At 36.9% G+C, this 16,273-nt stretch overlaps 4 protein-coding genes across 4 annotated transcripts; 2 read left to right on the forward strand and 2 right to left on the reverse strand.

Moving 5' to 3' along the window:
• The first annotated feature begins 551 nt into the window (after positions 1-551).
• On the forward strand, positions 552-5,131 carry LOC130747538 (endoglucanase 24-like). The gene is made up of 4 exons (XM_057600508.1): positions 552-1,129; positions 2,930-3,229; positions 3,722-3,883; positions 4,215-5,131. Exons 1-4 carry the CDS (start codon positions 716-718, stop codon positions 4,821-4,823), a joined length of 1,485 nt encoding a protein of 494 aa, XP_057456491.1. The 5' UTR covers positions 552-715; the 3' UTR covers positions 4,824-5,131.
• A 483-nt stretch (positions 5,132-5,614) lies between these two features.
• On the reverse strand, positions 5,615-9,778 carry LOC130747541 (TATA box-binding protein-associated factor RNA polymerase I subunit B). Its single transcript, XM_057600510.1, has 4 exons — positions 8,965-9,778; positions 7,698-8,474; positions 7,447-7,580; positions 5,615-6,334 (listed from the first exon to the last, which is right to left on the reverse strand). Exons 1-4 carry the CDS (start codon positions 9,575-9,577, stop codon positions 5,747-5,749), a joined length of 2,112 nt encoding a protein of 703 aa, XP_057456493.1. The 5' UTR covers positions 9,578-9,778; the 3' UTR covers positions 5,615-5,746.
• A 367-nt stretch (positions 9,779-10,145) lies between these two features.
• LOC130747542 (uncharacterized) lies at positions 10,146-13,566 on the reverse strand. The gene is made up of 2 exons (XM_057600511.1): positions 13,074-13,566; positions 10,146-12,657 (listed from the first exon to the last, which is right to left on the reverse strand). Exons 1-2 carry the CDS (start codon positions 13,459-13,461, stop codon positions 12,029-12,031), a joined length of 1,017 nt encoding a protein of 338 aa, XP_057456494.1. The 5' UTR covers positions 13,462-13,566; the 3' UTR covers positions 10,146-12,028.
• Positions 13,567-14,046: 480 nt separating this feature from the next.
• LOC130745038 (uncharacterized) lies at positions 14,047-14,571 on the forward strand. Its single transcript, XM_057597188.1, has one exon. It carries the CDS (start codon positions 14,047-14,049, stop codon positions 14,569-14,571), a length of 525 nt encoding a protein of 174 aa, XP_057453171.1.
• Positions 14,572-16,273: the final 1,702 nt, after the last annotated feature.

Raw genomic sequence — 16,273 nt, forward strand, 5'->3', positions numbered from 1 at the left:
TAAAAATATGACGTGAAAATTTATGATAGAATGTGTGTGGTTTAAGTGCCTCATTCTCCAGAACGGGGACTCAATTATTAGATAACATATTGAATTTATATTTTTTTTTTGTTACATCGGAAAGATGAATTGCACCCGCCAGAAATCGATCCCTGGACCTTCCCCTACCCAACTCATATGTCCCCCAAACTATCCTATGTGTTGGTGGTGTGACCTGCAATACATGCATCCAACCGGAATTTAAAGAGAGAGCTTTCAAGTCTTTGTGATTGATTGAATACAGTTTTGTTAAATACTTAGTAGATGTCGCCACAAAAGTCTTATAAATGCAGTTTTATTAAATAGTTGGTAAAAATATTTACCTCTTATAGAAATTATACCCGACTCGAATATGATTGTCCTGAACAAAACAACAGGAGTATGGTTATCTTTAATTAGGAATACTAGATTAGATTAAAGATTGAATTCCATTTTCATCCTAATAAACTAGAATAAGACCCCACCATAAATATAAAATCCCCAAAACCTCACTTGTCTCACATCACATGCTCAAACAATTGGATGTTAGCATCAGCAGCATGTGATCACACTCCTCACTCACTTACTTACTTCCCTCCCCTTCCCTTCAACTCAATAATTCACAACCTTTTCTCTCTCTTTCTCTCTTTTTGTTTGGTTGGTTTCAACTTTCAAGCAAAGCACACTGCACAGAGAAATGAAGTTATTCTCCTCCAATGTTGTTCTGTTTTCTGTGCTGTTGCTGCTTCTGGTAGGATTTGGAAGAAGCGGGCACGACTACCACGACGCACTATCAAAAGCGATCCTCTTCTTCGAGGGGCAGCGATCGGGTTTCCTGCCACAGGATCAGAGAATGACTTGGCGTGGGAACTCCGGCCTCAGCGACGGCTGGACCTACAAAACGGATCTCGCCGGCGGCTACTATGACGCCGGTGACAACGTCAAGTTCGGGTTTCCGATGGCCTTCACCACCACAATGCTGTCTTGGAGCGTGCTCGAGTTCGGAGACGTGATGCCTGCTGATGAACTCAGAAACGCACTCGTCGCTGTTCGTTGGGCCACAGATTATCTTCTCAAGACGGTTTCTCAGCCCAATCGAATTTTTGTTCAGGTACTTTACTTACTACTGCTGGAGCTATTTACTTTACATACAATAAGCATTTACTGCTCGTAAGCACTTATACCATTTTATACGCTTAATTAAGTTATTTACTCAAACACATTATAAGTTTAAAATGGTTTACATGTAGATATAAGTGCTATACCTAGTTTAAGTAGTTTATAAAAATAAGCTCAAACAATTATATGAAAAGCTATTTTTGTAAGCTTACATAAATACTTGCTTGAGTGTTTAAGTTGCTACTATTTGCCAAACATGTTGCACTGAGATAAATAATTTATTAAGTACTTAAGTATTTGAATTAATAAGCTTATTTGAGAAACTTGCTTGAATAAGTTCAAAATAGCTTACAGTTTTGTATAAATATAATCACCTAGTTTGAGTAAGTTTAAAAGAGCTTATAAATATGTCGTAAGCTATTTTCATAATCTTGCTTAAGTAAAACTGTCTGTAAATAAGTTTTTTCCAAATTTGTAGTTCTGGTGGTTGGGTTTGATTTAATAAATTGGGGTGGTTGGTTTGGTGGGCATGGCAAGTGGCAAGTGGAAACTGTGTTTGATGCTATGCTTTTATTTTGGTACATTGTTTGATGCTAGCCTGCTAGGCTAGTTTCAAGTTATGACGTTGGGGGGTTGGATTGGAGTAATTTTTTTTTGATAGGCATGAAAATTGATTATTTCATGGATAAGATATTAAGGCTTAATTAAAAATTCGTCGAGTTTATATCATTTATTAAAAATATTTGTACTTTAAAAAAAAATCTTAATTTATAGAAAATATGACGTATCTTTATGCAATGTGGCTGCATCTCTACTTAAAGATAAACTCATCTATTTGGCTTTTGTTCTTGAGCACCACTACTAGTCCTACTTTATTGGCTTTTTGTTTTTGATTTATTGGCATGACATAATATTCTAATCATTATTTATTATTATACGTATAATATAAATTTCTCAATTTCAAGAATGAAAAGTTTGTCCTCTCCTATCACCACCACCAAAAACCCCTCCCAAAAAAGAGGATGAGGAGCCAAATTCCACCGCCTCCTTTGTGCTATTTTTTGTTCATTATTGTGTAAGCATTACAAGTTGGATGGGATTTTTAACTTTTGGGAAGGTAATTGAACCACCGACTACACCTTTGATGGAAGGGTACTAGATATAAATTGTTAATTTGAATTGATGAAACACTTCTAAGTTTTTAGAGAAAGTTATATTATCCAAGGTCCTAGCTAGGATGGGTCATTTTTGTATTTCTTTTATTTTGGGCACGGTTTTTAATATTTTGAGTAAATGAAAGCAACTCCACTCAGGAGGACCAATGAGGTCATGATCATAAATTCAATTTTTCATTTTATACTCACTTAACTATGCATGTGGACCACTTTGTATTCTCAAAATACATGACATTATAGGCTTAGAGATTGTCTTTGCTTTTAGAGAAAACTTTTTCAGTCTTAACCCCCATGGAAATGTGCGTCATCTAAACACCAAGATTCAATGTAAATGGATGTTAGCACACACTTTAGGATGTGATTTGAAACTCTTTTTTATGGATTGTGATGAAAATTTGTTCACTCAATTGATGTCTAAACACACTATTAATGACGACATATCCTTTTATGATTTTGAACAACAGCAACAGGATGTGAAATTATTAGAAAAAGAAACAAAGTTTTTGTCATACAAATGATATATATTGTTGAAAAACAAGAGAGGATTAAAATCCAAAGATTATTCTTCCTTTGTGCTGAATATCATTAACATAGGTTGCTTTATATTAATGGCATAGGTGGGTGATCCAAGTTCAGATCATGATTGTTGGGAGAGGCCAGAGGACATGGATACAGCCAGGACTGTGTATGCTGTTGATGCACCAAACGCTGCTTCTGATGTTGCCGGTGAAACTGCTGCCGCACTTGCAGCCTCATCCATGGCATTCCGGTCATTGGATCCGGGTTATGCAGAGACATTACTTCGAAATGCTATCAATGCCTTTCAATTTGCAGATACCTACAGGGGTGCTTACAGTGACAATAACAATGTTAAATATGGTGCCTGCCCATATTATTGTGACTTTGATGGCTATCAGGTAATTGATTATGACAGTTATAACTTCTCAAACAAAGAAAAATGGCTAATGATCCATCATGACTAAATTAAATTACCCTGCTAAACCTCATTAGTGAAAGATACATCTTATTGAATAACCATCATGATCTTAGCATACTATAATCCTTAAAGGATGAAATTTACATTTTTCGTGCCTCAAATATGAAAAGTGCTCAATATAGCCATTTTGTAACATCAATTTAGTCCTTGAAAATGACCAAATTGATAAATCATCTGTCAGGGACGACAACTGTAATATACAATTATACATACATATTTCAGGGACTAAAATGACTGATTTGATATCTTTCAATAGACCAAAACTATGGTTTTCTCTATATCATTATTCTGTGAAAAATGTTAGCTGTACAAATAATATATGAATGAATAGTTGCAATCGTGATATGGTGAATTCTCTGGTTGGAGTTAGTTAAATTTTGATGTGAGATTATTGTGATTTTGAAAACAATAGGACGAGTTATTGTGGGGAGCAGCATGGTTAAGGAGGGCCACACAGGATGATAATTTCCTTAACTACATTCAAAGCAATGGCAAAACCCTTGGGGCAGACGACAACATCAATGAGTTTGGTTGGGACAACAAGCATGCTGGTCTTAACGTCCTTGTTTCCAAGGTCAGCCTCATCTTACTCCTCTACTCAATTCAAGCACACAACTAAAAGCCACAAAATTCATGTCACCTATTACATACACACACATTGTTAATTGTTCACATTTTGACAATAAAAATGGCAAACTTGCGCGAGGTCTAAAGAGGCGTCAGACCCACTTTGCGGATTAAATGTAAACAGTCTTACCTTGCATTTTTGCAATAGTCTCATTTCACAGCTTGAACTTGTGACTACAATGTCACATGACAACAACCTCACTGTTGCGTCAAGACTCTGTAAATAAAAACAAGATGAATATGCATCTATTGATACCCAAATTTGTGGAATTTTTCAGGAAGTCCTAGAAGGAAACATGTACTCTCTTGAGTCCTACAAGGCCTCAGCAGAGAGCTTCATTTGCACACTCATACCTGAATCGCCAAGCTCACACATAGATTACACCCCTGGTGGACTTGTATACAGACCCGGAGGCAGCAACTTGCAGCATGCAACTTCAATTGCTTTTCTTGAGTTGGTCTATGCCAATTACCTAACTCACACTTCACAAGCCATCAATTGTGGCAACGTCCATGTTAGTGCACAAACACTTCAACAACATGCTAAGAGACAAGTTGATTACATTTTAGGTGACAATCCAATGGGATTATCGTACATGGTTGGGTATGGAAACTACTATCCTCAACGCATTCATCATCGCGGCTCTTCATTGCCCTCGATCAAGGATCATCCTCAGTTCATTGCGTGCAAAGAAGGTTCAGTGTTCTACAACTCAACAAATCCTAATCCTAATGTGCATGAGGGAGCTGTTGTTGGAGGACCTGGTGAAGATGATTTTTATGTGGATGACCGGGTTGATTTTAGGAAATCTGAGCCAACCACATATATTAATGCACCTTTTGTTGGAGTTTTAGCATATTTTGCTGCTAATCCCAACTTCAGTTGATATAGTAATCGATAGATATAAGCTAGTTTTGTTTGTAAATAAGAAGACAAACCACCCAAATGTCCCCCAAGTAGTATTTGAACTTACAACCAGTCAACTGCTCTCTCATTGACTGTTGAGGAATCACATGGAATTCGATCTCATAGAGTTCAATTCTCATTCTCAATTCATGACCAACTTGAGCTCGAAGTTTTAGGGGCTTGCTTGGGTTATAGGAATACTATTGAATTTGAATATTGAAGTCACCATGCTGCTTGTGACCTTTACTAGAAAAGATTAAGATTAAACCACTACTTGAAAGTGTTTTATTCTCGATGTTTGGCACGCAGACGAAAGTGTCTGCTCTGCTTTATGTGTTTGTTAAGTTTTGTTTTTTGAAACTTATGTGTTTGTTAAGTTTGGTAACGTTATTAATGAGTACAATACATTTTTGCAAATTATTACTTTTCCTTTAGATAATTGAGACTTGCACAATTTAAATATTTGCGAAGTTAAATAACATTGAAAGATAAAAACAGAGTGCCAAAATCTAATACAAATTATATAATATGTAGCTATGAGAAACTAGTATTGAAGTAATTGTAAGACAATTTGTTACGTGGTTTAAACAAAATAAAAAATTCACCTTGATTCCTGCCATTTATAATCAGCTTCCATCTTAATCCGCATTACCAATAAAAACCAAGTTTCGACCCTCACGTTACTAAAAAGACTATTCTTGTTTAAATTATTAGAAATTAACAAAAAAAAGAGATATGAAGCACACATTCTTTCTCATTTCTATTTCTAAGTGGTGAAGTGCGGGTTCATTATTCATTGGATTGGATGTTATCAATCCAACAACAACTTTAGTCAGTTGGAATGAAAAACTGTGTTGGAAAAACCCTTAAACCAAACACACTTTAAGAATAAAGAATTGATTTTCAAATATTCAAATTTGAGAGTCCAGATTCAATTTCAGAGGCCATAACACTACAAAACTGGCAATTCTTTTTGGGAGGCTTGGAATGAAAGCAATGATCAATCCGTTTTTCCAACCAAGCAAGTCTTGTCTCAAGGCTCAACACACCAATATCCAAAATTCGAATGTCAACTTGAGCAACCCTGGCAAAAGCACGAAGCAAAATGTAATAATCAGCATGAGCAACATAAGTAAGGGCACCTTCATCCCTCTTTCTTGAGTAGTGAAGGTAATCCAGCCTTTTCCGCTCGACTCTAGGTGGTATATAACAAAATCTGTTTTCCTCCATGTCTAATTTCATCTTTCTAATGGCTTCCTTCACAGATGGTTTTCCTGAACTGTGTTCATACTCATCCGAGTCCTTACTGTGTGGCAAACTCTCAGAAGAATGATCATTACCAATACTTCCAGACAAGTCATTTGTTTCGTGAAAACATTCTTTTGTCATATTTTCCTCCTTAGATGTGCCTCTATTGCGTCCTTTGTCCCTCGACTTTGTTCGGTAAAAAGAAGCATTGGATTGCTCTTCCGTTTGTGATGGTTTAGAAGTCTGAAAAAAAGTAACAGAAAGAGACAAGAGTCAAATTTTAATTTTATTTGATAAATTCTGCTTATCAGAGATGATGGAAAATAAAAGTTTTCAACCTATATCAGCAGAATATTTGGAAGAGAACATTCATAAAGTATGCTTCATTAGCAGAAGCATAAGCTCCACAGATACTGCAGTTAGTATGTGAGTATCTAAAACTATGTCGCCAACTAGTTGAGAATACGAAAGTACACCTTCACGACTTCATTTACACATCTTTAGAACACAGTAAACCCATAAAGTGAAGGTACTAACAAAAGAATGAAATATCATGCTGAGAAGCATAATTAAGCCCTATCAAGATATAGGAATCATATGCAGATATATTGTAGTTCAACACATGTAAATATAATCAAATAATACAACAACAAAAGCTTTATCCCATTGAGTGAGATCCGCTATATGGATCACTCTACACCATTGAACTCGATAAAAAACCAGATTTTGAGGGATCTTATTGATAATAAGGTCATTTATAACAATGTTATAATGCTCTTTTTGGCTTCCCTCTACCCTCTTCACAGGACTAAAGACCATGTTATCCACCTCTCACTGGTGCCTCCAAAATCTTCTTTCTACATGTCCATACAACCCTTCAGGTTCTGTACAATAAGCACAACCACAATATCTCATCTTATACGATCATTGCATATCCTATCCTTTCTAATGTGGGGTTGTGGCCACTCATCAATCTTAACATTCTCATTTCTAGCAATCTTAACCTAATGAATTCATAAAAATTTAATAACAGTATTTAAAGATGTATAAATGACTGGCACTTAATTTATGCATTTTGAGCCCCCTCACTTTTGCAGGAACACTATTTCATTCTTTTGATATTTTTCTTGAAGTTGAATGTCATCTAGGAAATAGTGATGAAGACAATTTACTCTACAAGTTTCACGCAGAAAGAAACTAAAATTTAGAACAGTTGTCATGAAGGCAAAAGACCACAGGCACAAAGTTCTTAACACATGCCAACAGAAAAGGAAAAAGGATCGAAGTAAATCCAAGATATTATAATTCTATAGGCCACATGCCAAAGGAATAACTCATTCAAGTGTCATAATTACCTCTTTGTTCTGATAAAAGTTCCATAGGTGTTCTATCATCTTTTCTTCCTCGTGATTGCCATAAGATGGTTCTGATCCAGCAAAGACAACATCCCTACAGTATTTGAGATAGGTAGGTAAGTCCTCTGAATACTCTGTCCAAAAATACTTGTTGTTAGAAAGTCATTTAGTTGCCAAAATAGGAGAAGAGAACATAAACTCATGCAACATAGGTTCAATAAGATAAAAATGAGAGTAAAGAATAACTTTACCACAAGAATCTGTAATATATCTTGTTTGGAGGTGCTGGAGAAGCCAAGCAGAATCCAACTTGTGTCCTACTGGATCTTTAGCTGAATCTTTACCAAAATCATGTTCGCCACGAGAGGCAAAAGGATTACCCATATCACCATTGCCTTTGGCACCATCAATATGAGATAGACTTTTCTCCCATTCTCCAAGACCATTTATGTTGTACAAAATCCTTATGGCTACAACCAGAATTGATACAACACAAACATGAGTAGGTAGCTTAAAACAATCTTTGGATAAGGATAACCACAAATCTGGAGGCATTGACCATTCATATATACGGCATGAGTAAGGAAGAATCTTCTCCACAGGAAGAGACAACTTTTCAAGATAACGGTAAGCTATTGCATAAAAGTTAACAGGAGGTAACTCAAGGCCTATGAACTGAGCAATGGAAGAGGCAAACAACTCTAGCTTCCGCACAGGAACAGCTCGCTGAGGCTTGAACATAACGCTTGAACTGATTGGACATGCAATTGATGGGGGTCCCATGCGACTTTCAATTTCAACAAAAGCAGAAAAATATGGAAGCTTCCCTTCACATGTCCACTTCATTATGTCTGATGGCAGGACAGCTTCCCTGGCAATATGACATGCCAGATATGAAATGGCAACAGTACAAGAAAGTGGAATCCTATTCCTTAATGTCCTAAACCATATCATAACAGCTCGCCGACCAAACATATTATGGGGTTCTGCTCTATGTTTAGAGCGCGGCATATGATCTTCTGCTTCTCCTGATACCAAACAAAAAATAAACTTACAAAATATACTCGATGAAAATAAGGCACGCAGCTCCTGAGTGATGACGAAAATTATCTTAGAAACATTGTTTACATGAAACGTTAGTAGAAAATTATCAACTCATCCTCTCATATGATCATTGATACAGTAAATTAAATACTTAAGGGCTCAAATCCAGGCTTTATGAATACCAAATTGAGTTGTAAAAAATCAGAAAAAGGATTTCTAGTAGAGAGAAAATATTTTGGTTAAATATCAGGTTCCATGAAACTTCAATAGAAGCAGAAAGCATTTACTAGTGAACCTTCCATGAATAAGACTCAGTCCACATATGTCACAAGCAAAAAAATTCAAGAGTTCAGACATCATGCTCAATCCTAAACCAACATTATGCATCAAATTAGTAAATACAGAATCAGACCATGAACAAATAAGGGTATATGTGAATGTAGAAACATAGGCAAGGTAACTTCAAATTCTTACCTTCTTCCTGCATCTCAGAGTCATGGATTACTTTTTCAGCCCAATCTTCATCAAATACACCAGTCTTGGAGACAAATCTCAACCAAATTGAGCCAACCAAGCCACAAACCAAAGGAGTAACCTTAAACTCCTTGACCAACGCTTCACACTGAAGCTCAATCATCATCTGCAACCCCATGACATACCGCATCCTTATCTCATTGTGGTAATCTTCAAAGCTTGCAACCTTCCGTTTAGCAAAATCTGCAGGTTCCGTTGGAGTTTCCCCACGAAACTGGTCCATGTCAATATCTTCCTCTTTTTTAACCTTGACAATATCAGCTTCATCTTGTAAACCCAGACTCTTGATGAAATTGGACTGGGAATCATAGAAGGAGTCATACTGAGAGATGGGTTCGGCTTTAATCGCAGTAGGTCGCTGGCGTTGGTGACTGGGCATGTAGATGGCGCCGGTGGCTCCTCCTTTATTGAAGAGATCATCGTCATCGACGGCGGTGTCGATAACATCCTCGCAGCGTTCGCCGCAGCGGAGGCAGTAAAAGAAGCCGTCGTCACCGTCACGTGCTCCGACGTTGTAACAGTTTTGACAAGTCAAGTTACGGACCTCGTCCATTACAGAGAAAAGGCAGGTGGTGCCGGCGGTGAACGCGAATGGCGAGTATTGACGGCGCGGGTGTATGAGGTTTGTGACGGCGACGATGGGCCACCGATTATCTTCTCAAGACGGTTTCTCAGCCCAATTTCCTTAGTTAAATATGTTCAAGCCATTTGTTTATTACTAAAATGTTTTGTTTGGTGTAGGGAAGAAAGTGAGAAGAGATGAAGTAGTGAGAACTGAGATATAATAGAATTTGTTGTTTAATAAAATCAAAAATCAAAATTAAACCTATCTCCCTCCTTTTATTTGCTTATGTAGAGGGTCAAACAAGAAAAAAGTAACTTTTTTATATAAAATTACATTTTTTTTTAAATATGAAATTATTTATTAAATAAATTATTTTATTATTTATCAATTTTTTATGTTACATTTGGAAATAAGTATTTGTCAATTTTAGTAATATTCACATTTTTTATTATTTTTACAATTTCAAAAATATTATAATTTTTTTTTCAAAACTTCTTTATTTTGAAGTCAATATAGTCAAGCACATGTACCGGTGAAGATAAGCTAATATTTTTTTTATAAGCAATTTTTTTTTTGAAATGAAATGTTTTTATAAGCAATTTATGGAAGGGAGTAAAAGGGGTATTCGACCGATTACAATCAAAACTCACACTTCAGTGTGAGTGCAAGTTTCTAGAACCTACCAATTGTCATGATGTTACAAAACATGAAATTGGTTCACAATACCACTAAAAAATTGCATGGTGGAAGTTTCTATTATTTGCTTTTAACCACAACCAAGCTGAAAAACGTACACAAGATGATAATCAAATCTAATTGTTTCAACGTTGCGCAACATGAACATTAACCAATCATATTGTAAGATGATGCACTAACAGTGTAAATTTTTTTACATCATCAACCAATCATATTGTAAGGATGTGCCCTCCTAAACTAAATTCACACTTCTTGCAAACTTTTTGTATCTAAGTCTTAACCTTCATCTTTAATCTCATTTGCAATCAGCACTTGGCCTGCAAAGTCATCTTTACAAGACAAACCTGATTATGTGAAAAGTTTAACTAGCAGAATATGGGAATGAAAACGGAAAATGTCATTTCCCAATATATAGTGGTAGTAGACTGAAACGTAAACATGTCCATCAAAATCAGCATTTATCACTAATCAAATTGATGTATACATGATGGCTCTATTCTGGTTGTTTGGAAACTCAAAACTGAAGGCTCAGTTCTTAATCAGAGTTGTAAAGCTGCTTGTGGTGGTTTGATTAGGGATTTCAAGGGGAAAGTGCTTTGGGGTTTCTCCTCCGGTTAAGTTCTTCTATTAGAGCTGAACTTTGGAGTATCTTGAAGGGCCTAAGGCTTGCTAGATCTTTGTCTGTGGGTAGACTTCAAGTGGAGCTTTTCACCCTTGTGCTGATCTTGTCAACGACATTCTGGACTTGGCTGGTGGTGGCTGGGAGGTTTCCTTCCACCTCATTTTTAGGGAGGAAATAGGAGTGCAGACCTGCTTGCTAAACTAGGACATGTTGTCCAGGATTTTCTGTTTGATTCTTCTAATGTTCCTGCTTTTCTTAGAGCGTGTGTCTTGGGGATGATATTGCTGGGATCTCTTTCCCTAGATTAGTGTAGTTTGTTTTGGGCTTTTGCCGTCCAATTTAACAAAAAAATAAAAATAAAAATAGATGTACAACAGATAAAAAATAATTCATGGCACAAAAAATAGAATGAGTACATCCCATGAAACATTAACATGCAAAATACACACAAATCCTATTAGTAAATCACCAAAGCAAATCAGTTTTAATGCTGTGTGTCAAAAGTGTAAGCTAGAATAACATTCAGGTTTATGGGGTCACATCATTTACTCTAGGCTAAGAAAAAGTTTAAAGCATGGAACCATGAATTACTAGTACTGCAAACCCACAAATCCAAGAAACTAATAATTGCACGACCAATTTGAAAGGAAAGCACTTCAGGTTTAAATTTCAATTAACTGCTTAAACAAAATGCAGAACTGTCACCAAGCTTTAGCTTGAGCCCTTTGGTAGGGGCTTTTTAAAGCTTATTGGAGCTTATCCACAAAAAAATACACTAAAAAAGCTCCAATAAGTGCTTTTAGGTTTGCATTCAAACGGGTACAAAACAACATATGATTCAGACCAAAGGCTGTCATCAGACTACAATCATAGCAAAATAATAATATTTTGAAGCTGAGAATAACTGGATTCAGACTTTGTATCAGGCATTTAATAGAACTGAACGCGCATAATTCTTACATCCCAAAGCACTAGGAAAAAATAGCAAATTTAAATAAGAACACACGAAACCTGAAATAACTAAACAAGAACAGATCATCTGACCAAAAACCATATGTCGCTTCACATAGTACATTGACATCATTCAAATAATATATATACTCAGTGTGCTATACTGCTATCTAATCAGCGGACAAAAAGGAGGCATAAGCATGGTGGTGGTCATTGGAATGCAGTCCAGGCTTTTGATGAATACCTTGCATCCTAAGTTTATCCAGAGCCTCTCGCGCAAGCTCTACACTAGTAACACGTCCCTGAGTCTCTTCAATTATATCAAGAATGGTAGTGGTAAAAACCCCATATAATTTGTGTTGGTTAGGAGGAGTAGTAGTGGTTGTGGAAGAAGCTAAGAATAATTCTGGCATATTGAAGGGTCCCCCGTTGGCGAAGTGAGCAACTCCCTCTTTGGGCTTCTTCTGGTCATACTGGAAAGCATTCAAGAGAATTAATCTTGAATTTGGAAAGCTGTTCTCGGATGAGGGGGGCTCGAGAGTTGGAGTTATGCAAGCTGTTTCCTCCTTGAGGATATCAACAGGAGACAAACCGGTGGTGCAAAAACACGGATATACCAGAATGGTATATTTAATATTTGGGTGTCTTGTGAAAATTCTTTTCTTGTCTTGTTGACTAACCGCTGGTATTCCCGGAGTACAACACACAGAATTTTCAGGTTGAATTAGGCAATCGGAGACAATTGTCAGGGTACAACCTAAAGCGCCGGCAGTGTATATAATTGTCCTGAAATGATTATCTGTTTGCAAGCAAGCAAGCACATAAAACAAAGAATTATATACCAATGCCTGCCAGCAATATCAATTAAATAAGAGTGAACGCTCATTTTCGTCCCTGAATTGTTAATGGCGGATAGCGTAGCGTAGCGGCACACCCTAAAAACGCTATTTCGAGTGCTATAGCGGCAAATAGCGGACAATAGTGGCAAATAGCGATGAATAGTGGAGTAGCGGTGAACCCCAGGGCGCTACGCTATAGTGCTATTGCGCGCTATTAACAAGTCTCTAAAAGTGTGAGCATGGTCAAGTTTGTAGACTAATTTACAATGGACACAATCAAGGATGGAATTGATGATTCACTGATCAGATAATGATAACAAAAGCTTTCTAATTTCTCTAATAAATTAAGGTGTGTTTGTTTGGATACCATATATACCTGGAAGGAGGACTTTATCAGAAGTAGTGATATTGCCTTCAGAGCAGCCATGGGCGATGAGGTGGATGAAAAGGATGTCACCTGGTTTAGCATGCTCAACCAAATAGCATGTCTCTACTCGTATGTTGTAGTCAGTGGGTTGTGATTCGTTTGGATCTCCATCTTCAATCAAGAGAGTGATGTTATTCTCTGAAAACCCTCGCAGATCCATCAGAAATTTCTTCATCCTCAATATCTTCTCTTTCACATCATCAATATCAGTCATCTGTGGGTGTTTCAATCCAATCAACAGAGCTTTATTTTCCCTTAAAGTTTCCTCTACGGGCACATTCTTCTCCTTTCCCCATGAATTTTCCTCTATTGGCCCAATCTTCTTGTTCTTCATCATCCTCACCCACCGTATCGGGAAAGCTTTGAGGCGGCGGTGACGCTGGGGCGGTGGTTGTAAATTGTTAAAGTTAACTTCGGTAAATGTGAAGAAGAGGATAAATTGGTTAAAAGGAATTTTTTTTATCATTCATGATAAATAACCAATCACACTTTCATGGTAAATAGTCTTTTTTTTTAACCAATGGTAAATAGTCAACCACACATTCTTAGCTTTTACGACATTTCTATTCTAAGTTAATCACATTTTTATTTAAAAATTTCAGTATTAATTACTTTTTTAAAATTATTTTTATGATTTTTAAATATTATAACTATTTTTTTATAAAGGGTTTTTTATATATAAGCATTTTTTTATAAAGGGTAAATTAAGGAAATCAAACATGAGATCCCGGCTCTTTCTCGTTTCTTTCAATTGAAAAAAGTTAGTTGGTACATTACAATAAGTCAATCTCCTCCTAATTTGTTTTGAACCAAACTTAAGAGATTGTGAATCTTTGCTAAAACTCTCTCATCTCTATGCCTTTCTTTTCAAAATAAGTAAATATTTTCTTAACTACTAATTCGGTTCTCCAAATTATTTTACATGGAAAGCTATAGGGTACCTGGTCCTCACCAGTCTGTTGCGCAACCTCCAGCAACACCGCGTCCTGCAGTTTATGTGGATGGCAGTTGGAGGCAGGAGGTACAACGCATGGGTGCGGCAGCGGTTTTCCGGGATGCTGCGGGCACTTGGCTCTCGGGGATCTCACTTGGTGTTGATGGTGGCGACGCGTTCATAGCGGAGCTCGCGGGGATTGAATTGGGCCTCCAACAGGCGTGGAATTTAGGACACAGGGAGCTGTCTTGCTACTCGGATTGCTTGGAGGCAGTAAACGTCTGCACGTCACATGTCGACGTAACCACCTATTGGGCAAGGGATGCAATTCTTCGCATCAGAACCATGCTTCAGTGGGGCTGGAATGTGGAGCTTACTCATGTGCCCAGGGGAAAGAACAATGCGGCAGATTGTTTGGCGAAACATGCTTCAAGGGAGGGCGCTGCAAGACGCGAATGGCGTTTACCACCCTCGTTTGTTATTGAAGCTCTTCTTAAAGATGTTGTAGCGTAGTTGTCCTTTCTTTTTAGCCTTCCTCTTGTAACAAAAAAAAACAATTAAGAAGTGTTTATTGTCATCAGTGATCTACTAATAATAATTGTTGATGTTATAAAAAAAATTGTTGATGGAAGAATTTTTAAATTGATCATCCTGATCAAAACAACCCAAAAAAAAAACTCTAAAAAATTTATAATAATATTTCCCCTGCTAAAAAATCAGCAATCATCAATCATGTTCCTACTTCTTTCAACAAAAGTAACATCAAAGGATACAATATAGGAGGATAAAACATGACAATATTTTGATAATTCTTCCTCCAAAAATCAAACAAAACTTGAAGTAAATCACATGGAGAGTATTGGAGAGTACGATTTAGTAAATATATGTTTTTTTCTCATGTAAATCTACTTGTTGATTATGGATTTAAAGCTGTGTTTGGATAAATAATTTAATTAAACACTTATATCAATAAACGTATCAAGTAAGTGCTTAACCATAAACTAGTAAGAAATTTATCAAATAAACTAAAAAAAGCTTATAAGTTCAGCTAAATACATATTTAAGTGTCTATACTTCAAACGCACTAGTTATACATAGAGCACAATACATGGGAAAGAATTTCTCAATTTTTATTGCACTGGTAAGTAACATGTCTTCCACAAGATGTAAAAGGCTGGACTTTTGGGTCAACAACCACAAATCAGCATCTTTTACTCCAAAATTTTGCAATTCTGAAGTCGAATATGCTTTATGCCACAACATTCAACAGAGGGAGTTAATTAATGCTTTAAGACCAGTAAGAGAGGGACACTAGTATAGCATCATTAATATGTTAAGTAAAGCCATTGAACATTACATTCGTTTGATGTGTGGCAGAGGATGGAAGTACAATCACAACGAAGCTACAACAATATCTTCTTACATTTTGGGATGAAGTGGAATTAGTGGATGGCGATTGTTTTGTTTGTGTTGTCTGATGGACCTGGATTAAGGGACTATGAAACACAACATTATCTTGCTCGCCTGGCTGCTTGTACCCATATTCGTATTGTTGCCTCTATTGACCATGTTAATGCCCCACTGTATTGGGACAGGAATATGGCTCACGCACAGTTCAACTGGTGCTGGTATCATGTCCCTACATTTTCTCCTTATAAGGTTGAAGGCATGTTTTAACCGATGATTCTCGCACATGGCAGTGCCAGCCAGACTGTCAAAACAGCTACAATAGTTTTGCAAAGTTTGACACCCAATGCTCAGAGTGTATTCAAAGTCCTTGCTGAACATCAACTCTCTCATCCTGAAGAAGGAATGCCCATCAGTGAATTTAAAGACCAGGAGCTGGTCAAGATCAAGAGGCATACCGACGGCCAGGAGTGCTTGTACATCCCTCTGGCAGTCTGGCTGCTGAAGCACTTCAGAAAGTTCTGCTAGAGATCAATTAGTACTGGGACATTATGATTCAAAAGAAAGGGAACGGTTAAGCAAATTAGTTCATACAGTGCATTTTTCCTAAGTGGATGATAGACATGCATTGCTTATTGTCTGAAGCTTGTTTCAGATGGGGGCCTAATGGTTGTGTTATCATACTAGTTTTTTTACTACACAAAATTTAAGGGAGAACATACCCCTGACTGCAGCGAATCCAAATTCAAAAAACATATTTGAATTTTTTGCTGTCTGTAAAACCTGCATTCACACATTCAAGCATTTT

Source organism: Lotus japonicus, chromosome 3 (assembly GCF_012489685.1).
Source record: "Lotus japonicus ecotype B-129 chromosome 3, LjGifu_v1.2".
NCBI lineage: Eukaryota > Viridiplantae > Streptophyta > Magnoliopsida > Fabales > Fabaceae > Lotus > Lotus japonicus.